Source organism: Sitophilus oryzae, unplaced genomic scaffold (assembly GCF_002938485.1).
Source record: "Sitophilus oryzae breed Bouriz unplaced genomic scaffold, Soryzae_2.0 scaffold_1396_pilon_pilon, whole genome shotgun sequence".
NCBI lineage: Eukaryota > Metazoa > Arthropoda > Insecta > Coleoptera > Curculionidae > Sitophilus > Sitophilus oryzae.
In genome coordinates this window covers 4,790,700-4,815,456 of record NW_022146055.1, presented here as the reverse complement: position 1 = coordinate 4,815,456, position 24,757 = coordinate 4,790,700, and the positions used below count along the sequence as shown (strand labels likewise).

At 31.7% G+C, this 24,757-nt stretch overlaps 3 protein-coding genes across 6 annotated transcripts in view; 1 reads left to right on the top strand and 2 right to left on the bottom strand.

Annotated features, from left to right (window-relative positions):
- LOC115875918 (prion-like-(Q/N-rich) domain-bearing protein 25) overlaps nucleotides 1–13,133 on the bottom strand; it is a 35,007-nt gene extending 21,874 nt beyond the window's left edge. The window contains exons 1-7 of the mRNA XM_030891501.1: nucleotides 12,906–13,133; nucleotides 12,018–12,152; nucleotides 10,561–10,669; nucleotides 8,268–8,446; nucleotides 6,724–6,897; nucleotides 4,768–5,025; nucleotides 3,649–3,813 (exon numbers count right to left, since the gene is read on the bottom strand). Coding sequence (XP_030747361.1) covers nucleotides 3,649–3,813; nucleotides 4,768–5,025; nucleotides 6,724–6,897; nucleotides 8,268–8,446; nucleotides 10,561–10,669; nucleotides 12,018–12,152; nucleotides 12,906–12,945 — 1,060 coding nt within the window. The 5' untranslated portion in view covers nucleotides 12,946–13,133. The remainder of the gene's footprint in view (nucleotides 1–3,648; nucleotides 3,814–4,767; nucleotides 5,026–6,723; nucleotides 6,898–8,267; nucleotides 8,447–10,560; nucleotides 10,670–12,017; nucleotides 12,153–12,905) is intronic.
- A 2,330-nt stretch (nucleotides 13,134–15,463) lies between these two features.
- LOC115875923 (serine/threonine-protein kinase 16) lies at nucleotides 15,464–22,048 on the bottom strand. Of its 3 annotated transcripts, none has more exons than XM_030891511.1 (9): nucleotides 21,959–22,048; nucleotides 21,426–21,797; nucleotides 21,231–21,351; nucleotides 20,991–21,148; nucleotides 20,676–20,826; nucleotides 20,476–20,606; nucleotides 19,153–19,307; nucleotides 18,957–19,091; nucleotides 15,464–15,618 (listed from the first exon to the last, which is right to left on the bottom strand). In XM_030891511.1, the coding sequence occupies exons 3-9, from the start codon at nucleotides 21,338–21,340 to the stop codon at nucleotides 15,502–15,504; spliced, it is 957 nt and encodes a 318-aa protein (XP_030747371.1). In that variant the 5' UTR covers nucleotides 21,341–21,351; nucleotides 21,426–21,797; nucleotides 21,959–22,048; the 3' UTR covers nucleotides 15,464–15,501. The 3 variants fall into 3 exon arrangements, with proteins under 3 accessions (XP_030747371.1, XP_030747370.1, XP_030747372.1); XM_030891510.1 differs by having other exon boundaries at nucleotides 21,498–21,797; XM_030891512.1 differs by lacking the exon at nucleotides 21,426–21,797 and having other exon boundaries at nucleotides 21,959–22,039.
- A 43-nt stretch (nucleotides 22,049–22,091) lies between these two features.
- LOC115875927 (cytochrome b ascorbate-dependent protein 3-like) lies at nucleotides 22,092–23,446 on the top strand. Of its 2 annotated transcripts, none has more exons than XM_030891518.1 (5): nucleotides 22,092–22,233; nucleotides 22,310–22,518; nucleotides 22,573–22,781; nucleotides 22,837–22,991; nucleotides 23,090–23,445. In XM_030891518.1, exons 1-5 carry the CDS (start codon nucleotides 22,160–22,162, stop codon nucleotides 23,250–23,252), a joined length of 810 nt encoding a protein of 269 aa, XP_030747378.1. In that variant the 5' UTR covers nucleotides 22,092–22,159; the 3' UTR covers nucleotides 23,253–23,445. The 2 variants fall into 2 exon arrangements, with proteins under 2 accessions (XP_030747378.1, XP_030747376.1); XM_030891516.1 differs by having other exon boundaries at nucleotides 22,118–22,233; nucleotides 22,295–22,518; nucleotides 23,090–23,446.
- Nucleotides 23,447–24,757: the final 1,311 nt, after the last annotated feature.

Sequence of the window (24,757 nt, the reverse complement as noted above, 5' to 3'; positions counted from 1 at the left end):
AATTCCTTGGTAATAGATAACGGACTACTTCGCCGTGTGATCGAGAGACCGGAGGGACAAGAAGAGAGAAGGCAGATCGTCATTCCAAAGAAGAGGGTCCCAGAAGTCTTAGAGGAAGTTCACAATGGAACCAGCGGAGGACATCTTGGTGTTACCAAGACACTTGGCAAGCTGCGTGAACGGTTCTACTGGGTGAACTGCAAAGAAGATGTGAGGGCCTGGTGTAAGAAATGTGACATTTGCGCAGCCATTAATGGGCCACAAAAGCGTGGTAAAGCCCCTATGCGCCAGTACAATGTTGGTAGTCCCTTCGAACGAATAGCGATCGACGTGGCTGGTCCTTTCCCGGAGACGAACGATGGCAACAAATACATTGTGGTAGTAATGGATTACTTCAGCAAATGGGTCGAGGCCTACGCGTTGCCAAATCAAGAAGCGTCCACGATTGCTGATGCCCTTGTTAAAGAATGGATCTGCAGGTTTGGTGTTCCCATGGAGCTTCATTCAGATCAGGGAAGAAACTTTGAGTCCAATCTGTTCCAAGGCGTCTGTGAAGTCCTGAACATCCGCAAGACCAGGACGACTGCTCTACATCCACAATCCGATGGGATGGTTGAACGCATGAACAGAACTATCAACCGTTATCTGGCCAAAGTAGTCTCTGACCACCAAAGAGACTGGGACAAATTTCTTCACCTGTTCCTGTTGGCCTACCGTTCATCCGTCCAAGAATCTACAGGGCAAACTCCAGCCAGCATCGTTATGGGACGGGAAGTGCGCCTACCCTGTGATCTGAAATTTGGTTGCCGACCGGGAGAAGAAGTCGCCGGAGAAGATTATGTCCACACACTACGTCAAAGGATGGACGACATTCATCAGAGAGTCCGCCTAAATATTCAAAGTGCTAGTGACCGAATGAAGGAACACTACGACATTCAAGCTGAGCATGGAGGATACCAACCAGGGAAGTTGGTGTGGCTATATAACCCGCAGAGACGTCGTGGGTTATCTCCGAAGCTACAATCCTCGTGGGAAGGGCCATACGAAGTCATGGATAGAATTAATGACGTCGTATACCGTATCAGAAAATTGCCAAAAGGAAAACCGAGGGTAGTCCATTTCAACCGTTTGAGCCCCTACCAAGGCGAAATAGAAGATCGTGCTGGGACCGTGAGAACCTGCAGCTTTGATCCCCCTGATTCGGAGATGTCCTTTGACGATTTCATGGCCCGATACAACAGCAGTGAGAAGGCTCGCTATGGTGTAACCAAAGAAGATCAACGAGACCTCTTTTCCGTGCCTCCTGATTATTCGCTCGCTCATTGTGTGGCTCGAGATTTGCGGATGTCCAGAGGAATCGCTGCGACGTTCAATGAGAAGTTTGGGCGTGTCGGAGAACTACGCCGACAGGATCCAGAGGTTGGAAGCGTCTTGAGGCTAACCGACAATGCACATGGTCAAGCAAGGCACATCTTCTACCTGGTCACCAAGGAATGGTCCCCGAGTAAGCCGACTTATCTCAATCTATGGAAGACCCTGATTGAACTGAGAGAAGCCCTGCTAAACAACAACATTGCACGATTAGCCATTCCGAAGCTGGCGTGTGGACTCGATGGTTTGAGTTGGCGTACAATCCGGAACATGATTGAAGTCTTGTTCAGATTTACGGGAATCGAGATCCTCGTTTGCTGCTACAACCCAAAGCTGAGATCGGGAGAGAAAACTGTAGACTGCTATTTCTACCAGACTTCGCAATGTACCAGGGGCCAGCTTTGCAAATACCTTCATTCACCGTATACATCTCCGGGACGAGCATGTGCCTAAGAAGGGGCAGTGTTGCGAGCCGGTGTGGACTCGACCTAACCTCACAATATGGCCCGCCCTCGGATGACCTTAACATCGCATAGACACCGCAATGATTCATTCGTTCGAGAAGAATCGAGACCCACTAGAATGGACTAGTACATACGAGAACATTCGAAAACCTTCTCTATGCGCCTAACGATCTTTGGACTATTCTAGATTTCTTTTACCTGTCGGTATAAAAGCCGGCGGCAGTGGCCTAGAGAGGGCAGTTATAAATATACCAGTGCAGTTGACGCGCTAAAATTCAAAATAAATTCTTAGTTATAAATCGTTTGTAAATAGTTCTATAAGTCTTTTATCGTTATCGTTATTGTTTTTGTTAATTAGTGTTAAATAAATAGTGTTTGGTTTGGTTTGGTTTGGAAGAACTGGTTTGAATTGATAATCGAGGTCGTATATCGGTTTCGCTAGTGCTAATGGACCAGTTTGGGACTTGAAACAGTTAACTAAAAGGAACTAGTTTCAGGTAGTTTCAGTTGAGAAACGAGGTAGTATATCGTTTTAGCGACGCGGTCGCTTGGCGTTATATTATCGAGATTGAGTGCGAGTGCACTAATATAGTGCATAGACGTAAAAAAACAAGGGTGACAGTTTTCGCAGCGTTGCCGATATTTGATATATTTAATTAAAATTCAACTTAACTTTTATTATAAATTTTAAATAGGAAATCAATATTTAAAAATACAGAAAGAAAAGAATATCTAATATTTACTATTTTATATATGTAAAATAGTAAAATACGTATATAAAATAAAAACAACTTACATTCCTAGATATTAAACCTAAAGTCAAAATATATTCTTGTAATAATAAAAATTCAACGGGCCTATAAATATTTATACCCTAAATTAAACAACTAAACAAATTATAACAGAGATAGACTAAAATGTTTTGGTTTGCTCAAAGAGTTATAATACTATTTTGCTCATTAGCAAAATAGTACCGTATGATCGAATAAAAACGGCGTCAACGATGGCTATGAAATGAAGATCGCTGTCATTTTATATGTAAAATTATATAGGAAATGTCATCGATCGTCATTTCCAAGCCAACTGGACGCCGTTTTTTTTCGATCATACGGTATTATAACGTCTAATTACAAATTAACACGAAGAATCTTGGAAGGAATTGTTAACGTTTATAAATAACAATTGTTTTAATTTGTTTGCACTAAGTCTTCTTCGGCGATCGGTTAAAAAAAATCCCGCTTAATTATGATGATTGTTGTGTACTGCACCAAGTAACTCTATAGATAATAATTCGGTAGCACGAATTAGCCAAAACAAAAAAAAATTAAAGTGAATTCCTTATACGTCTTTCGAAAATTATCATGCCTATAAAAAAGGTGGTCGCCTTTATCATAACATGCGGTTCCTTTGTCGGTATGTATACATTTTTTACGCAGAGTTTTTTAATGTAAACAGAATAGGGTGAAGAGAATATCTTACGATGAAAAAAAAACGTACTGGCGATGTTGCCAAATGCAATATAATATATAATTATCTCATTTTGAAAAATACACTATTAAGAATCTAGTATCACAAATATAGTAGATAACATAATTTAAACAATTCCAAGAATTTATTTCTTTAAGTATTTAATTTAAGTTGCAGTGTATTGAAACAGCTGGAACAGTTGGAACTGGAACTGGTATAGGATAGCACATAAACCTGTCCCAAGCCAGTTCCAAAACAAACCTGTTTCAAAAATAACAGATCCTGTTCCAAAGCGTCATCACTGGTACTGAATAAGCTGTGATTATTAGTACAACATATAGAATACCTGTTATGTTAGCATCAGGTTGTAACTGACAAAGGAACGATGTTTCATTTAACCGAGCTTGACTGATACATTCGCATTGCTGATTTGCGGAATTGCAATAAGCGTAAGGGCCCATTGCTTTGCACCACTCATTGTCCATACAATTATAAGTGTACTGTAATGTAGCTGAAAATATATTATTAATAAAACAAAAGAATATAAATATTTGTAAAAAACTCAAGGATCAGCAAATACCAATCATAAAATTTACATCTCAAAAACTTTATTACAATATATTTTAACTAAAATTAAGATCTTCACCTGTCAATTATAGGATGAAAAACAAAATGTTTTTTGAGCTAAAGTTTAAAACACAATGTAAAATGGTTTAACAAAGTAAGGAGTTTAAACATATCACTTTATCATCAAGATAACTATTTTCCCGATAGTTTATTTTTCGACTCATGTCAATAGTTCTTTTTTTTGTTAGAGATATTCGCTATAGAAGGAGATACTTACAGCAATATTTTAGCACTCAATGGTCCTGATCAACACACCTATGGAATAGTAGCAGTCATTGAAAAGACATATTATTGTGTGATGGCAGTTCTGGAGTTAAAACCATTTCTGCTAGTGTAACTGCCAACAAACAATATGACTTTTCAATGTCAGTGACAATGCAAAAACAAGAAACGGTATTCCAAAGGTATGTTGATTAGACTGAAACAATGGCATGCTTTTAACGCTAAGATTATTATTAATGATTACTGTCTTCTAAAGCCAATATCTTCAACTAAGGTAAAGCTATTGAGAAGAATCAAGAAACAAACTATCGAGAAACGATGCACCTTGATGACAAAGTTATTAAATTTCTTGCTTTGCTAAACTATTCCACAGGGTGTTTCAAAATTCGCCTAAATAATAACATTTTATTTTTCCCCGTATAAGACAGATGAAGGCTTCAATTTTTTAATTTAGAAAGAAGCCAAAAATTCGAATGATTTAGCTACAAAAATTGCTGAGAAAGTCATCAAAATAACTAAAACCAAATTTATTTAACTTTAAAATACATAATTAGTTAATTACTAATTTTAAAGTGTCAGTTTTTGTCTGCCCTGTCATAACTACTATAATACTAACTTTTTGTACACTCCCTGTTAGTATAATGTTGGAACCAATAGTTCTTGCAATAGCATATGCCATCTTTTAATTTTCCAGATTTAATAGGACAATCTTTATCTTCCGAATAATGGGTATTTGAATCCGGCATGCCCAATTCAGCTATGCACTGACCATCTTGTAGAAAAAACCCTTGCTTGCATATACAAGTCGAGTTTAAGAAGTATAAGGTATTAAGGCATTCATCACATTCTTCTTTAGTCAAATTTGACAAAACTCCTAGAAATATAACAGAAAATATATCAAAACTAAATATACATATAATATTTTATGACATGTATGTAGATTCTTTCCAAATCACTATATTTTTTGTAAAGCAGAACTCAAGAACCTGGAGGACTCCATCCGTAACCTAGAATGGGATCCTACAAGTTCCTCCATAAGTCACTCCAAGAAATTTCTCAGTACCAACGATCAGTGGCGGCTCGTGAGTATATAGGAAGGTGAGGCTAAGACATGAGGTTAATAATTTTGTTTAAATACAATAATACATTTTCTCATCTATGAAGTTTTATTCTGCGACGCGTTATCCTTTTTTTAATGGTACCAAATTTTTATTTTTATTAATTTTTTGTGTACTAAACCTAATAGGTTGGTACAATATTTGAAATTTTTTTAAATACCTATTGTCTACCTTGCCTCTTATCATTAAATATTGAGAAAATTTTTGACTCCTTAATATTTATTTGTCTTTTATCAATTTCATTTTGTCTAAGGTCTTAAAAAAAGTAGTTTCAAGTATAGAAAGAATAACGTTATAAATAGGATACATTTTAAAGAAAACACTAAAATTCAACTCCTCTTCGGTACTTTAAAATAAATAAAATAAATCTTATCGACGAAGAAAAGCCTAACCTTCAAATTTCAACAATATTTGTTGCGTTGAATTTTAAAAATTGCTAAAATTCCATCTTACCCTGTGTGTAATCGAGTTAAAAATACTGTATCTAATAGCCATCAAATAATTTAAATTTAGAAACACAAACAATCTAAATAATCGCCCTAAATGTCTAAATAAAAACAAAAATATACGCTAATAAATTCACCCACGCTGTTTTCACCACAACAGGCCAACCCCCGGCACTTTAACTTCCTGAGTCATGCATACGAAATCGAGACTTTGTCGCATTTTTCAATAGTCAGATGATTTAAATTACCAATGAAAACACACCCAAGCGCCAAATATCGCGCCTCAACCCCGCCTCGACCCTGCGATCGAGAATGTCGTGCGTACCCCGTCATCGGCCGCCGCATCACCGGCGTCACATGATCTTAAATCGTCGCTGCTAATAGGTAGGCATTTCGAAATTTCCAAGCTAGAATTGTTTCGCCTCTGTGTGCCTCTGTCGAGTCGCGTTCTTTTTGGCTAGATTTACGCGGCTTATGTTGTGCCTTTACCCGGACCTGGATGTATTTATAAAATATATATTTTTTTGTTTTATTATGTTGAATGTGTTGTAGAATTGTAATAAGTTATACTGGGATTAAATAAAAAACTAGATACAAAAAAATAAATCGTTCCTTCATTTTAAAGGTGAGGCGCGGCCTCAAGAGGCCTACCCTAACGAGCCGCCACTGCTAACAATTGAGAAAAATCAAAAATTTAACTAAGAACAATCTTGGGATTGTCACGGGGTTTTTAACAGGGCACTGTCTCCTCAGCACCTCTGTAGATTAGGAAACAACGACAAATGCAGATTCTGTGGAGAAAAGTGGGGAAACACCTCATCACTAAGTGCGCTGAGACGACATTCGTGCTCTAAACTTTGGTACGACTGATATCGGAGATAGAGAACTAACCTCTGTAAAATTGTAAAACCGTCTCAGATATTGACTTTTGTTATACAGTTATATCCACTATTATACAGCTATTAACTTATGTAATTTTCAAAGGCCTGGTATCGTAAAATTACGTACCTTTTTCACATGTGGTGTCGCTTGTTTTATTTCTATTTTCATTAAAGAGACTAATATTAGTTGTCGCAGTTGTTCGTACAGAATTTCCAGAAACACATTTTCCAAGCCCACAATAGATCTGTTTCGATATACTAACTACATCTGTAGAAACGCAATCTGCATTTATAGCGCATTCTACAAAAGATATAAATTAATTAAACCCAATGAATAAATAAGCCATCAAAAAAGTAAAATACTATTTTTATATTCAAGCATTAAAGGTGGAAAAACGGCAGTAAAAAACCCGTTTTTGTTAGTTTTATTTGACGTGTCTATTTATTTATTTATTTACTGCCAACAGTGGTAAACCATTTCATACAGGGTCCGGCAATAGTGCGTCGAGCATCTGTAGCTCCTAGAATAAAAAGCTTGAGAATTTTGTTTAAGTGCAAACATAAAGTATGTACCAGGATGTATTTCTGGAAAATATTTTAACTTCTATAGGGTGGCTCAAAAAAGTGTGGGTGGATCTGGATGACTTTTTTTAAATGGAACACCCCGTATCTTATTGCATTTTTGGCTTCCTTTCAGATCACTTTACATAATCCTAAGATATGAGTAAATCTATTTCGATAATTTCAGAAATATTAATAAATAAATAAAAATTGTATATTTTTCAGCCTTTCTTAAAAAAAGCGTTAATAATACAAGTAAAAGGGAAATTAAAATAACTTTGGTTGCACATCATAATACTATCACCAGCAAACTCCATAAGACAACGCATGGTGTAATTGATGACATGCACCCAAAGTTGTTTTAATTTCCCCATACTGCCCTGAAATCAAAACTGTATTAGATATTTACTTTAGATGGTCTGTACTTACTTTGTTATAAATATGGAAATCGTAAATCATACAGGATGTTCAAAATTCTACGCCAAACTTTCTAAAATATACAATAATTTTTCTTTGTTTTTTTAAATGGGACACCCTGTATATTATTTTTTCAATAGATGGAGAATTAAAAAATGAACATTTTTTGCATTTAGAGTATTTCATAATTTTTAACGGTTTCGCAGATATTCCCGGTTTTGTATTTCATATGGAACCGACCGTTTAAAGTAAATATCGAAGAAGGGTTGAAAAATATATATTTTTGATTTATTTTTTAATATCTCTGGAACTATTGAAAAAGATTTAGTCATATCTTAGGATTATGTAAAGTGATCTGAAAGGAAGCCAAAAATGCAATAATATACAAGGTGTTCCATTTAAAAAAAGTCATCCAGATCCACTCACACTTTTTTGAGCCACCCTATCGAAGTTAAAATATTTTCAGGAAATACATCCTGGTACATACTTTAGGTTTGCAATTAAACAAAATTCTCAAGTTTTTTTTATTCTAGGAGCTACAGATGCCCGTCGCACTATTCCCGGACCCTGTATTTATAAATCAGTTTATTAACTTTATTAGAAAAACCACTGCTTCGCTTGATTCCATATAGACAACGCAAACAAATAATCAAATAAAATTTAGCCAAATGAAAAATTTCATTTTTTACAAACCTTGTGAATATTCATACTTCACTCTACAGTCTAACCCTCTATCATAATACTCAGTATTACACTGACACAACCCTTCATGGCATATCAAAGCCAATGGGTCATTACCATCTAAACATAAATCAGTATCGGTACATGTATCACCTTTATTCAGTATCTTTTTGCATTCTCCTTGGTACCATCTAAAAAAATAATGTCACCCTAATCAATAACTAAACTAATCCAACAGATATTCTAACCATTTTCATAAGAGATTATATAGTTTATAATCTATTAAAATATCTAAATACACGGTTGGCAAAAACTGGCTTTGAGTAACTATTTTCGAGTATAAGACGAGTACAGTCAATGGGTTAAGTAGAATAAGATATACTGAACAAAATACAAGAGCAAATATTTTCCCAAACACATGAAATAAAGCGTCAAATTAAGTAGTTATATGTAATCAACACTTTGCATTTCCTCTCTCCGATTGACAAGATCGCCACAGTGATTCACTCCTTGGCATGTAAATACCGATCCAAGACTCTCCCTTACCGACGCTGTATAGTGAAAACTAAATCAAAAATTGGCCAGGAACACTAATTCCCGGATGTACGTACTCGGTTCAGGGTGAATTAAACCAGGATTTTAATCGTGAATCACATGAACTCGAGTTTAAGCTACGGTATCTCCATTATTAGTGAAGATAGAAAGATGCGGTTTGTACATACCTTTTTTGTCAAACGAAAGATGCTGTAAACAAAATGTTCATAGCCCTCTTTGTTTCTGAGCTACAGGATCTTTTTGAAAATTTTGCAATTTGGCACACCCCCCCGTATCACCGTTATTGCGAAAGGTATCGAGAACGTGAAAACTGTGGCGTAGTCTGTTATTCTACAAAAATAACATTTTCGAAGATATGAACTAAAGTTATGTTTTTTTTTTTAAATGGAACACCCTGTATATTTATAAATTATATACTTTGGCTTGCTCAAAAGCTTCTCAAAAATATATATCACTCTATATTTATTTTCACTATTTATTGCAATATTTAAAAGTTTTTATTAAAATATCATATTTGTTAGTAGGCCATGATTGATAATAAAAGAAAATAAAGAATTATTAAAAGTTAACTGCTATCTGTCTCTTGTTTTATTTTAGGGGCCACTAATATTTTTTTATATATTAGGAAAACTTAACTCTCTACCGCTATTTGTAAATCTTGAAAGTTATAGTACCGGAACTTTTAGATATTCCTTTAGCTAATTTACGTGAAATATACTTTCAGCAAGATGGGGTTTTCCCTAACAACTTTGAAAATATTAGAATTTTGTTAAATTACTATTTCTGAAATCAATGAATTGGAACCAATGGAGCCATATGATGGCCTCCCAGATTCCCGGATTTGTACGTTCTCGATTTCTGACTTTCGGGATTTTTAAAATATGAAATATATCGTGGCAACTACAACAATGTAGAACACCTGTAAAATGCTTTAATAATGCAAGCTTTTAGATATTAAACCCATCCTGTTATTATATAAATTCCGTTATAAAGAAAAAAATATATATTCAGGGATTCAATGGTAACAGTTCCAAAGTAAAATATATCAATCCCAAATAAAATTTTAATGTGTGTATGTGTAAATACCATTTTGATTTTTATGTTATTTATCACGGCCTACTAATAAAAAATGATATAAAGTAAAGAGTGAAAATAAATATAGATTCAGAATCATATGATTTATAAATATACAGGGTGTTCCATTTGAAAAAACATAACTTTAATTCATATTTTCAAAAATATTTTTTTCCGTAGAAAAACAGACTACGCCACTGTATTCTACGTAAAAAGTTTTACAAGAATCAGTTTTCACCTTCTCGATGTCATCCACAATAACGGAGATGCGGGGGCTCTCCCAAAATAGAAAATTTTCAAAAAGACCCTGTAGCTCAGAAACGAAGAGCGGTATGAAAATTTTATTTACGGCATCTTCTATTTGACAAAAAAGTGGGACAGGTTTGTGCAAACCGCACCCTGCTAACTTCACTAATAACGGAGATACCTTATAATTTCAACTAAAATGGGACACCCTGTACAATCAGGTCTAAAGGTCGTATTCACGAGTCTATGGTAGGAATGTTATATAATTACGAAGTACATAATACTAAATCAAATTTGAAAATTTGAAGCAACTGATTTTGATGATCTGTATTTTTTTTTAACAACTTATTTTGAAGAATATATTCAAACTTGGAATTTCCGCTCGCACAAAAATAGCCAATTTGTTATTAATTCATATAAATCAACTCACCTATATCCTTCGCTACATAAACATTTATTATTTTTACATTGTGCGTTATTCCCTAAAAATTTATCACACTGCCAATCTTCAAAACAGGTAAAACTATACTCGGTAGCATCTAAAAAATAGTTAATATCTATTAATCATGTGATCAATTCTAATGTTAAAATCAAAAGAAAATATTTATATCCGAAAAAATATTCATATTTTTAATTAGGTATATATACAGGGTCCGGCAATAGTGCGTCGGGCATCTGTAGCTCCTAAAATAAAAAAAAAACATTTGTACAAGTGCAAACCTATATTAATACAAGATGCAAGATAAGTATGTATTAGGATGTATTTAAGGAAAATATTTGAATTTCTACAGGGTGGCTCAAAAAAGTGTGAGTGGACCTTTTTATTCAAAGGAGTGGACCAGGATGACTTTTTAACCTTTTTTTGTATATTATTTTAGACTTCCTTTCTGATCACTTTACATAATCCTAAGATATTATTAATTAGGTTTTGATAGTTTCCGAGATATTAATAAATAACTAAACACAATATTTTTTTTAAGACTTAAAAAAAATAAAAGAAATGTCCTGAAATCAAAACTATATACTAAGTATTTACTATATAGTCGGTCTGTATTTACTTTGCTATAAATATCGAAATCTTAAACCATACAGGTTGTTCAAAATTCTATATACCAAACTTACTAAAATATAAAATATTTTTCTTCGTTCTGTTATTTAAAATAAATACCCTGTATAATATTCCTTCGTTCGATGGAGATATAAAAAATGAACATTTTTTGTTTTTAAAGAATTTCAAAAATTTTAACGGATTTGCAAATTTGTGTAGTATTATATTATTATATCTATGGGATTTTAACAGTAATTTTTTATCAAATCTTTTGATTTCAGGATATTTTTTATATTTAAAAAAAATAAGAAAGAATGAAAAAATATTTTTTTTCTCTTTGTTTATTAATATCTTTGAAACTATCAAAAAATATTTAATAATATCTTAGGATTATGTAAAGTGATCATAAAGGAAGTCAAAAATGCAATAATATACATGGAATTCCATTTAAAAAAATTATCCCGATCCACTCACTTTTTTGGGTCCTGTAGAAAAACTATTTTCCCGAAATACATCCCTGTACAGACATTATTAGGTTTGGTTTGGTTCGGAATCTTTGAAACTATCAAAAAATATTTAATATCTTAGGATTATGTAAAGTGATCAGAAAGGAAGTCAAAAATGCAATAATATACATGGAATTCCATTTAAAAAAAACTATCCCGATCCACTCACTTGTAGAAGTTAAACTATTTTCCGGAAATACATCCTTGTACAGACATTAGGTTTGCACTTAAATAAAATTAAAAGAAAAGTTTTTTTTATTATAGAAGCTACAGATGCCCGACGCATTATTGCCTGGCCCTGTATATTGAAATATACAAATATATGCTACTCACATTTTAAACACTTCTCTTCTACAATTGAATAATTTGAGAGTTTGTCACATTGACGAATATTGTCGATACACATACTTTTATCTTTGGCACAATCATCATCGGAACTATATGTCTGGTTTATAGATTCCCCTAGTCCTGTTAAATTTAACAATAGATTTAAAAATTGTAATGTTAACACAGGTGTTGATTATCAATGCGATATAAAATTATGATAATATAAATTAATATTTAAGCACCTGCAGATATTTGAAACTTTTCCTAATTTAGAAAAAATATTAAAAATGATATGGTAAGCCAATGTGCAATGGATTTTATGTGTTAGAAAGCAAAATGTAATGCTTATAGAAGCATATTCCCCCTTAAACTTTTTAAATGAGTTTAAGTTCTTATTTTTTTTATTCTGACAGTTTATTAAATAAATTTAAACAATCAACACTATAATTTTCAATATTTTTTTTTCTAAAGAGTTCCTTAAATATAGTGCTTCTCTGATAACTATTTCTCGTTTTGACATTATATATCTTAACGCAGGTTCAAATAAAAAATACGCTAATATGGCGGGTGGTAAATTAGTCAATATGTTCAAGATACATTAAAATATTATTTTTTTAATCTATTTCACTTTTCCGATATTTTTTTTAATTTAATTTAACTATATCTTTCGGTAATATAATAATTAAGTAACTAATTTCAAAAAATATATATATATTATAAAAACCTGTACACTCTAAACAAAATGTTTTTTAATAATTAAAACATTCGATATTATTTTATTCAAAAAAGCAATGCTATACATATAGTAGAAATGTTTAACTACTCTTTTTACCTTGCAAGTTAATACTAAATATTAAAATGTATTAGCAGTTAGCGACAAAATGTTAAACTTACCAATAAAGTATATACCAAAAACTATTATTAAAAAATGCATTGCTATTATCACAGATAAACGTGTCTTTCCGATACTAAAACAAACTGAAAATAAATTCTAAACCTGTCAATAACCTTTCTAATTTCAATTGTTCAATAATCTCGCATTATCTTGGAAGAATCTATAGATAACTATATATCAAAAAACTTGAACAATTCAAATTATTGTATTCTACAATTTCTTACACTTTTCAAGTGTTCAAAGCCCACGACTTAACCATAAAAGATTTTGATCACACGGTATATCATAACATATAGCGTGTGATCGAAAATAAACAATCGGCGTCGGGTTGGTTTGGAAATGAAAATCGATGACATTCCCCATATAATTTTACATATAAAATGACAGCGATCTTTATTTCATAGCCCTCGCTGAAATAATAGCCTTTTTTCCATCGTATTGTATAAATTGAACAAAAAAAATGGAAATTGAACCTCTAAAAATTCTCAAATTCACTCCAATGACTCAGGGTGTATCCACACTATCCTACAAACGACGTATCGGCGTAACGACGTTGATTTCCAGTAATTCTATTGGTTGAAATTTTTGACAAGTGAATTTGACAGATAAAATTCTGACAGATGAATTTTAATTACTGGAAATCTATTTAAGGTCGTTACGCCGTTACACCGATACGCCGTTTCTAGGATAGTGTGGATGCACCCTCAGGGTAAGTCCAAACCATCGTAGGAAAAGCAGAACGGCCGATCGGCGTATCGATTTTCAGCAATTCTATTGGCTGAAATTTTTGACGTATGAATTTTTTGCGTATTCAAATCCATTACGCCAAAAGTAAATTAAGAGATATTTCATTTAAATCGTTTCTATCCTTTTTCATTATCGCCTCAATCTCTCTTACTGTTTGTATTCATTTTGATGTTTTTTGTCTATTTAAGTGCATAAAAATGGACAATTTTGACAGATAATTTAAGTGATATAATAATATATGGCCAGTTGAGACTATTCACCGTTACGTCCTTTATTATTGACTGACCGAGTTCCGTTTTTTTTTCGGCATTTATTTTTTTTTCTTAAACTAATCATAAGTTACGATCCCTTTGATTCCAATCCTTTGGACTGCTGAAATTCCTATTTCTAAAGTATCAGCAACTGGCTATATTATTTAAAAACAATATCTATTTGTATTTTACATAGGAATATTACACCTTTGTATTGTACTTACTTCATATACGGCGTCCACGGGCAAGTGTTCCACGCGAGTGTTCTACGCGTCTCTTTCTCGAGAAAAATCTTATATAAGCTTAGCAAAGAGCTCTTGTTCATTTTGGTTAAATCTATGTGGCATTTTTGCAATAAAAAAATTGAATTTTGTTTTACAGCAACAATCAAATTTTAATTTTGACCTTAATCGATGTCCGTCAATAAAATTATAATCTCAAATCAAATGACAATAGCAATTGACGATTACTAAAAAGAATATGCAGTAATTTACGAAATGCCGTAATGACGTCACCAATCGCTTTCATCTCGTTGTCAGGTAATTGAGAGAGTTCGACAACATATGACGTGACGTTGAACGATGACTAAACATTCTATACCGCCGTTACCATAAAATAGGAATCAACGCCGTTAAGGCGGCCGCACATTTCCTACTATCGGATTATCGGATCCGACTATCTGAAACGATTTTGAATCGGACGACTACCGCACAGTGCCCAAAATATTTCCGTTTCATATTTTTTTTATAACTAATTAATAATAAAATAAGCCTGCACTGAGCAACTCACGCATCAAAACTGACAAAAATAATCGTGTTTGCCGTACAATATACAAAAACAATGCATAGAATACCTTCCGGCTGTCGGTTCAGATTTTTTGTCGGTCCGACCAGTACGACGATGTCGTACGTCCGATCCGATTTCGGATCGTAAGTGTGCGATATAGTTAAATAACCTATAGTTTATTTGAGCGTCAGATAATCGGATCCGATAATCGTTTCAGACAATCGTATCGAATAGTAGGAAATGTGCGGCCGCCCTTACGCTGATCCGCCGTTCTGTGTTTCCTGCGATTGTGTGGACCCAGCCAAATGCGTGTTCTTATGAACGAATGATTAATGATTATAAACATGTACATGATATGTTCTGGGCATGTATAAATAATTGGATTTTATAATTAAAAACACCTGAAAAAATATGTTTGGTGATATATATCGTTAAGCGAATGATATAAATAGCTGTACGATTCCAATATGGCTTTATATAATTGAACACCTGGCACCTGGTCTATAGATAAGATTAATAGTAAAATATTGTTCTTACCAACAATATAATTTTAAACAGTAGTTTATGTAGACATATTTTTTTAGATTTAGCATATTCAGCCTTTTCTGTACTATACTTTTCAGCATTCCAACATAGTCTCACTTCCTTTACCAACATACATTCTTACACTAAGTCGAGGTACTAAAGAAAACCATATTACCCAGTTAAATTATTATATAATATATTAAAACCATATAAATAAATATAATCTTTAAAATTTATATTATTATATAAATAAATATTTGTTTAAAATTGTTATCCACATAAAATACTATACGGCAAATTCAAACTGTCTTTTAAAATTTGTCACTCTATCTATGACGTCCTCAATAAAAGGTCTCTCTGCAGAATTAACTTTTAATATAAAAGTTATAATATCGTGAAGTTCCTAAAAAATATATTAAAGTGCATAAAAATGTACAATTGAAGTTAAAATACAATAAACTAAATACAGAAAATAAGATGTTTTATTTATCAATTAATATAATAAAAATAATAGTTTTAAGGGTAAAAGATCCCATTACGCATCCTAAAAGATACGTCCTAAAATATTTGTACACCACTGATAATCGGCGCCTACATCAAAATTGAAAATAAAAAAAAATCTAGAACAAATAGTAACAATGTATCGAGAATACGAAAACTTATAAAGTAGGTAATTTATTTATTAACATTTTTTTATATATTTACCAAATATTTTGATAGCAATTATTAAACTTTTAGTTACGTAATCGAGGGTGCAATTTTTAAATTCATTGTTGCCAACCATAGACATATTCGGCGCAGGGCTGACTAACTAGAATTTAAATTTCCCGCTGGAGATTCAGGTGGTAGCCCTGCTGTAAAAAATGTCAAGTTGCCACATTTATTTATTTATTTCCTGACATTTTCACTAGCTTGGACACTTTAGTTTTGTATTACGAGTTCTTGGTTTAAGCTAAAAAAAATTTTAAGCTTAAAAATTTTTACTCTTGCAGACGAGTATTGTTCTTTTTAGAACCTCTTATAGTGCAAAGGGTACAAGATTAAGCTTAAGAAGAACTTAATAGCCGTAAAAAACACATCGCAACTTTATTAGAATATTTTGAACGGGAAAGCGGTATTAATGGCCCTTTATGCCCCTTAAGTGCTGTTAAGAAGGTGAGTTTTGTTGATGTAAATAATAACTGTTTATATATTTATAATCAATTTATTTTTGTTTCCTACAATATTTTTATTAAAAAATATGTAAAAGTGGACAACGCTCTGCCGGTCAAGCTTAATCACGTGACTAAGAGTTTATTTGATATGAACATGCATTTAATTCTATCAAAAATTTAAACAAAGCAATGAGATTTTTGAATGTCCGGAGTGCGGTATACAGATAACATCACGTATCGGGCTTTTCCGTCACAGAAAAATTCATGAAAAAAAAAAGCCTTGCTGATGAGATGTCACCTTCTGATGCATGTCAAATACTCGTCAGAGAGTAATGGCAGTATGTATGTATCAAAAATTTACACTAGGGTGTATTCCATGGTTGTGTATTTCGTTGCTTACCTAGGTTATGGTTTTATGTTCCGTTTCTATCGGTTTCCTGAAAGTTCTCTTATTAACGGAACACGGTTCCTGAAAAAATCGGTTATAACATGTCATGGTTATAACTGTCACCAAACTAACCAGCGCGAGAAGGCTGTTTTCTCTGGTTTTGTTTGTCAATCAATGTCATTTATGTGACAGAAATCAAGCAAATATTGGAAGTTCGAGTGAAATTCTCATTTAATTTCTAAAATTTGTAATAATATTTTGTATTTACATCCAAAAGCAATGGAGGTAGGCAGTAAAGGTAAATAAATTTCATTAACTAAATAGAATGACTTTCTAGGACCATTTAAACTTATCATGCAGCCATTCTTTCTTAAAGTCAGGAACATTTAAAGAAAACATGAAAAACAAGACAACAAGTAATCGTAAATGTTTTGTAAGCTATAAAAATATAAATATTGATTAGATTTGTTTATTTATTATTGATCTGTTTTAATATTGGACCTGCAAATATTCACTTGAGCTGTCTAACGAGTTTAATAGTTTATTAATAAAGTACTTTTCAATATTAAACAACATTGAAAAGAAGAAGCAAACGTAAAAGCAGAGAATAGGTACATTAAAAATGCATAAAAGATAAATTTTATAATAGAGGTACTGAAATTTAGAAAACGTCAACATTTGACGTTTCTAGTATTTTACCAAACCGTTCCGTATCAAACCGATGTTTTTCAGGAACCGCTCGTTATACCGGTCTGGTTCGCCTGGTTTTGCAACAAAATACAGCCTTAGAAACCATATTAAAGCAATAAAAAAATAATTAATAAGTTATCCAATATAACTAAATGTTTTAGTCATTAACACTAACAAGAAATGTGTTTAATATTGGACCTGCAAATATTATATATATTGTATATTTGAGGTTTTCAGATTCCCGTATTTATACAGGGTAACTCCAAAAAGATCTGTATAAAAATTATTCTAGTTTGAAGTATTCACTCCATCTTTTTTTACAAAATATGAGGGCAATATCGGAGCACATGTATTTAAAAACTATTTGTCAGTATACAGGGTGATTTAAACGTATATTCTAACTAAAGTCGTATATCTTAAATAAAGTAGTATACGTTCCTTAATGACATAATTTTAAGGGGTGATTCTTGGATTTATTTAAAAAAAACTTCATATACAGAGTGGTAAAATTTAAAAAAAAGTGTTTTCATTATAATTCTGATGTTATAGATAACTAAAATTTAATACACATTTTCTATGCATAAATAAATAGAGTAAACGCCACGAATGTTTGGGAATGATTCATCGCTTGATGAAGTTAGAATCGACACGCGCGCTATCATTTTTACATTAAAAACGTAAATTTTTACCGCAGACGTAAGTTTTTAAAGGCCCGGTCTAATCATCTGCCTGCGCTCTTCCTACTTATTCTAAAATGTTAGCGTGATTGACAAAGACGATACTATATCGCGTTTCTTTGATTGATTCGTTTTTGTGCGTCAGCCCATTGGTGTGCTTGCAGTGCGACCAATGGGGCATTCCATTTTATATTTATTACCAAATATATGTTTTGACAAGACTTTGACAGTTAAAACAACAAATTACAACAGATTATATATTAATTATTATATGACTTGAAACACCACGGCACTGGAATTAAGTTTTATGTGACCTTGAACAGATTAGTTCACATGGTAGCGACCGATGAATCACTCCCAAACATTCGTGGCGTTTACTATATGAATGTTTTAATGTACAAAAATTTTTTTGTTGTATCTTCTTAATTTTTTACCGCATGTTTTTTTGCGATTTGGTCCTGAAGCAAAATTATTTTAATTTTTTTAACCAAAAACTAGGCGTCGGACGAAAAAAAATTGAGAGTTGAAAATTGTTAAGAAATGAATGAAAATTTTGAAAATATCATTTATTTTAGGAAAAATCAGTAGCGCACCATATTTTTCTTGAAAATATTCAATGTAAACCTGTATGGACGCCACTGTTACGACGCCAAATAAATAAAATTGTACATCAAAAAGCATTTTGATGCATAGAAGGCGTGTACCAACTGACCATTATAGGGCCGAGGACCGCAGTTCGTATTCCATGTAAACAAAGTAGGCCCCGTCCAGATTAGTCTTAGCAGCAAAAAGGAAACGTTAACTTAGAATACTTTAAAATAAAATTCTTTACCTGTGGGAATGGTGTATTGTCCGGAAAAAAAATATTTCCAGACAACACTGCTAAATTTACTGAATCCCCTCTCTCGTATATTATATCATAAGGTGATTTAAAATATAGCAATGCATACAGAAGACACCCTAAGCTCTAAAAAATATTATAAACCTATATATTATAATAATTTAGTACATAAAAATTTGTTTTTTACCCATATATCAGTCCTCTGATCAATAACACAATAGCTTTCTACATGAAATAGTTCTGGGGCTCTATATGTCATTGAACACCTCTCAGCTGCTAAATCTTGTAACTTTTGTGCATCTTGAACACCGCAAATTTGTACCTTAGCCGTCGTACATGATCCTTACATGGAAAATACATAGTGTAAATAATGTTAACTGTACCATAAATACCGTATGTTCGACAAAAAAGGGCGTCCAGTTAGTTGGGAAATGACGATCGATGACATTTCCTATATAAATTTACATATAAAATGATCTTCGTTTTATAGCCATCGCTGACGCCGTTTTTTTTTTATATGGTACAATATGATCGAAAAAATGGCGTATGAAGATCGCTGTCATTTTATATGTAAAATTATATGGGTAATGTAATTGATGTTCATTTCCAAGCCAACTAGACACCGTTTTTTTTCGACCATTCGGTATATGATTTTATTTGAAATGAAACACTTAGATGCAAAAGCCCCCCACAACTAGTTTACCAATAAATATACTTTATTAGTAGTAGTGTATGGCAGATACAAAGAATTTTACAAACAAACCATTGGATGCCTGTATAGAGTAACTATTGTACCTAATATCGCTGATTGAAGAAGTAAGAAGATGCGCAACCTTATGGGCGATTGGCACACCGATTGGCGTTACCGTTACATGTCCGAGATCTAATTTAGCTCTGCGCAGCTGCGCGCTTATTGTCGTTTACAGCGCAGCGGATAGAGAATACTGTACTGTAGTTCTGCTTTCAGTCGACAGAGTGGATAGTTGCCGGAGACTGTGTTGCCAAAACTACAGATTAATAAGTAGATTTAAGGATTTTGAGTACAATATGTTGATAATACGGATTTTCCATCATTAAACAATTTAATATATAATATGATTAAACAAAGAATGGTGTCAGAGTTGGCTTGGAAATGATGATCGCTGTTATTTCATATGTAAAATATGGTATATGTCAATATGTCAATAGTCATTTCCAAGCCAACTGAACGACTTTTTTCGATCATAGAAAATATTCAGTACCTATAAAAGAATTTTTATTTTTGCTGATTACTCTACATTTAACATGAATAAATTTTCAATATATAAACGCGGATTTTTCATCAAAAGATATTTATCTCCCCATTAGCTTGCGTATCTTCCCAATTCTTTCAATCAACGCTAATATGTAAAATTATTAAATCCATTTCCATTTTTCTTTACATAGGGCGGCTTGTATCTAACATTTTTCCTCATAATGTTTAATTCAATATATTAGCAAAAATATTAATATTTTAATAAGAAATATATACCTAAATCCATTAAAATAGGATCCATATTATCAGTAAGACAAACATTTGCTACTTTTATATCTCTGTGAGCTATAGCTTCTGGAGAATAATTATGAAGATACTTAACAGCTTCACATATATCTAAAAACAATCTAAAATAAAATTTGTTATTAAATATATCTGAAGAAATTTTAAAAATTAACTTCTATGTAAATTTTTACCTTAAAACTTCTCTTATGTCTAAATAATTCGTAGAAGATTGTCTAACTGTCAAATAATCATGCAAAGTTCCACGTTTATAATATGGTAACAATAAATAAGCCTCTGAGGTAGTTTGTACAACGATATCTGCTGATCCCTTAATACAAGCATCTGAAAAATATGAACAAAAATAGATTGAATGAAAAGAATTGATTAAAATGTATATTGATTAAAATATTTAGTGAATGTTCATACTGCAGTATTAAATAAATATAAATTAATTATAAACGTATTTTTTATATTAAAAGACCAACAAAAAATATTTATTTACTTACCAATTAATTGAATTATATTAGGATGTTTTAATTTTTTGTAATACATTATTTCCTGATTTGCTATTTTTTGATCCTCTATGCTGTGACAAGTAATTCGTTTCAAGGCAAATTTCTTTTTTGTAGATGTTTGCTCTACTAAATCAACACATGAAAAGCCCCTAAAAATTTAATAACTGATAGAAGAATATTAAGAAATAAATGATATTTACAGTAAGATCAATGTAATATCTCTAAACTTACCCTTCTCCAAGTCGTTCATTAACAACATATTTTATGCCATTAATGTCTATGGATTCTCTTATACATAAACATCCCATTTTCAAAAGCGTGCTTAAGCCTAATGCATTCATTTTATAGCCGTCTTGATATAAAAATTGGGTTCAATAAATAATATTAAAATTAATAGGATAATAGGCAATATTCTTAATTTCTAACCTTTAACTCTATTTCTATTTTATTTCATTACTCCTTCATCTATGAATTATAAGTTATTTAATATATTATTACCTACGTAATGTATTGTCATATGTTTAAGACTATTAAGACAACATAAACATCATATAAACATTTTTCATGAACATAAAAATAGAGAACATATGTTTATAAATTGTAAACACATTGGTAAACACCACGGGTAAATCTTTTGTAAATCAACTGTAAAAAGTGTAAATAACTGTAATGACTGTAATCATAAACTGTCACGTCATAAATAAATGTAAGAGGCTTTGATTAAGGTATTTTTGGTTGCATAGGTTGCATCAGGTGGCATTTTGAGGTTGCATATAGAAATGCTTGTTTAGAAATGGCCTGAAATGGTTTAGAAAATGTCTAAGGAAAATGTCACAATAAATTTTTAGTTATTTATTATTCTGCTATTTACCAATTTTACTGTTATATATCCATATATTTATTTTTTATACGAATAACTGGATATATTTATTGTTTATCAATAAAATGTTTTAACTTACCCAAGTTAAATGTAGAACAATTACTGGATAATATCTGACAATTATTAAACTTAGCAATAAACTGAAAAAACTAGTGGGGGCGATCAAAATATTGATTTTTATATCCTTTTCCTTTTTCGTCAGACTTGTTGCTTTGCTTTTACCGCTTTTACCAGTTGCCTTCATGGCCTTCATGTTTCGTTAAACACCAATCACCTGTAGATGAATTCTGAATTTGAATCATTATTAAATCAAGAAGAAAATCAAGGGGATATCCCATCTGGAAATAGAAAAAGGTACTGTATAATATTTTAGATACTGTATTCTTTCTAAATACGTTTCAATGTTTCTATAAAGTGTATTTGGTTTTAGAATGGAAGCCCGTTCTGAGCATCAAAAAACTAAAATGTATAATTCAATATATTCCTTTACAACATCCTTGGGTGTTGGATTAATATCTTTAGTTTTGTTTTGGGTTCTTCATAATCGAGGAGGTTTTGCATGGCATTCAGATATTAAAAAACAATTCAACTGGCATCCGTTTTTAATGATTTTAGGAATGGTATTCTTATATTCTCAATGTAAGACAATGCGTCCTTCTTTTATCTGAATATTATTTATATCCTTTCTTTTAGCTATGTTAATTTTTCGAACTGGTAGAGCCATACAAAAGAAGAAACTGAAAATTCTTCATGCAAGTATTCATCTGTTAGCCTTTATTTGCTCAGTAATTGGTCTAAAGGCTGTTTTTGATTCACACAATCTGGAAGAACCACCAATCGCTAATTTGTATACAATGCATTCTTGGATAGGGCTTATAACTGTAATATGCTTCTCAATTCAGGTAAAAATTACCTAATAAGTATTTTAATAATATCTAAAATGTATTAACTTTCTAGTTTTTATCTGGCTTCATATCTTTTTTATTTCCCGGATTATCATCGACAATAAGGAAAACTCTATTACCAATTCATGTTCTTTTTGGAACAAACATCTTTATTATGGCTTTAATAAGTTTTTTAACTGGACTAACGGAAAAAGCAGTGTTTACATTGTAGGTTGAAATTGATATTTTTTCTAACATTTTTAAGTTAATTTCCAGCTTTTGAATACTAATAACACAGAACAGCTAATAACTTAATTTTATTTTAGGGAAAAGACTTACTCTCAATTTCCGTCTGAAGCTTTTGTTTTAAATTTTATTGCTCTAATTGGAGTATTTTATGGCCTGTTAGTATTGTATTTGGTAAACGAATCAACATACAAGAGGTCTGCTTTAGAAGAAGATGAGCTTGCTTTGACCAGGAACGAATAATAAGGTATTCTAAACATACCCATACTATTCTAAACTTAATTCTATACATTATCTCCAATATTATCCCTTAGTAGATGGACTATATTTTATTGCGACTGTATTTTGTGATTATATATCGGTATTTATTACTACACTCAAATGCAAAAAAAAACGCAATGAAAAAATTTTTGGTTTGGTTTGGTTTGGTTGTGAGTTTGGTGTAAAGTTTAAAATGTTTTATTTTTTTATTTTTTTGCTCTATTTTCTTGATTTTTTTAGCAAACTCTCTATAAATATATCAACTTTAGTTCGTAAACTCAGTTTATTATAAACTTTAGTATTTGACTTATTATACAGGGTTAATCGAAGAATTGTTTTTTAACCTATTTTTAAAACATCCTGTGCAATAATTCAGTGAGCAAATAACCATGTCACTTGAATATTTTATTTTTTGACTCATGTCAACATGCTTTGATTAATTTTTAAGAGCAAAACGAACTTGCTACAAACATTTTTCAATTTTTGTCAAATATTGCTACTTTTTGATGTTATTCTTCATATTGACGAGGTGGCTTTGGTGATAATTGTTGTGTACAATTGAATATGGTTCTTAGTGTCAAAGATTGTGCAAAAGTCATTGATCTTGTTGAAGATGGCTAAAATTATAAATATTTGCTTCGTCTTTGAAGAAGAATGGGAAAACATGACACAATATATTTGCAGCCTCATTAACAGTATGAACCGACGTATACAGACAGTTATAGCAGCTGGGAGAGACAATACAAACTATTAAAGTATTTTTTATAAGTTTTTTGTAAACTTAGTTATTACAGTTATTTTTTTAATATCCTTAGTTCTGTTAGTGTTACCACAGAACAGATACAAATTGTATCTGTTCTGTGGTGTTACTAATACTTATTAAAATCAAGCCTGTTGGTGGGTTCATACAGCCAAATAAAATAAAATAAGAATAAAATAAAATAAAATAAGAAAGTTGGTTATATGGGATACCGTACATGCGTTCATACGGCCAAATAAAATAACAAATAAAATAAGAAGTCTTTTGGTGGGTTCATACAGCCAAATAAAATAAAATAATAAAATAAAATAAAATAAGAAAGTTGGTTATATGGGATACCGTACATGCGTTCATACAGCCAAATAAAATAACAAATAAAATAAGAGGTCTTTATCTTTTAACTTCTTGTTTTATTTTATGTGAAAACGGCTTTGCGCACGCTTAATTCTAACCTACAAATATTTTCAGTTTGGATTTAATTTATTTTATAATTTCACATAAGTAAAATGTATAATATAGTAGGCAACGAATAAATAAATATACTATAAATAGTAAAATTACTATAAACAATCGTAAAAGTTAACTTTTTATCCAGCCTCATCGTACTGCGCATGAGCAAATATATATTTCTTATTTTATTTTATTTGACTGTATGAACGCACACAAATAAGAATTCCTTATTTCTTATTTTATTTTATTCTTATTTTATTTTATTTGGCTGTATGAA

Coding starts and splice junctions, on each gene's coding strand:
- LOC115875923 (XM_030891510.1), bottom strand. Junction 21,149..21,230: donor AATGAACGACTTGGAGAAGG/GTAAGTTTAGAG, acceptor TTAAATTTTTAG/GGGCTTTTCATGTGTTGATT. Junction 20,827..20,990: donor TAATATAATTCAATTAATTG/GTAAGTAAATAA, acceptor CATATTTTTCAG/ATGCTTGTATTAAGGGATCA.
- LOC115875927 (XM_030891516.1), top strand. CDS start 22,160: ATGAATTCTGAATTTGAATCATTATTAAATCAAGAAGAAAATCAAGGG. Junction 22,782..22,836: donor TAATATGCTTCTCAATTCAG/GTAAAAATTACC, acceptor TTAACTTTCTAG/TTTTTATCTGGCTTCATATC. Junction 22,992..23,089: donor GAAAAAGCAGTGTTTACATT/GTAGGTTGAAAT, acceptor ATTTTATTTTAG/GGAAAAGACTTACTCTCAAT.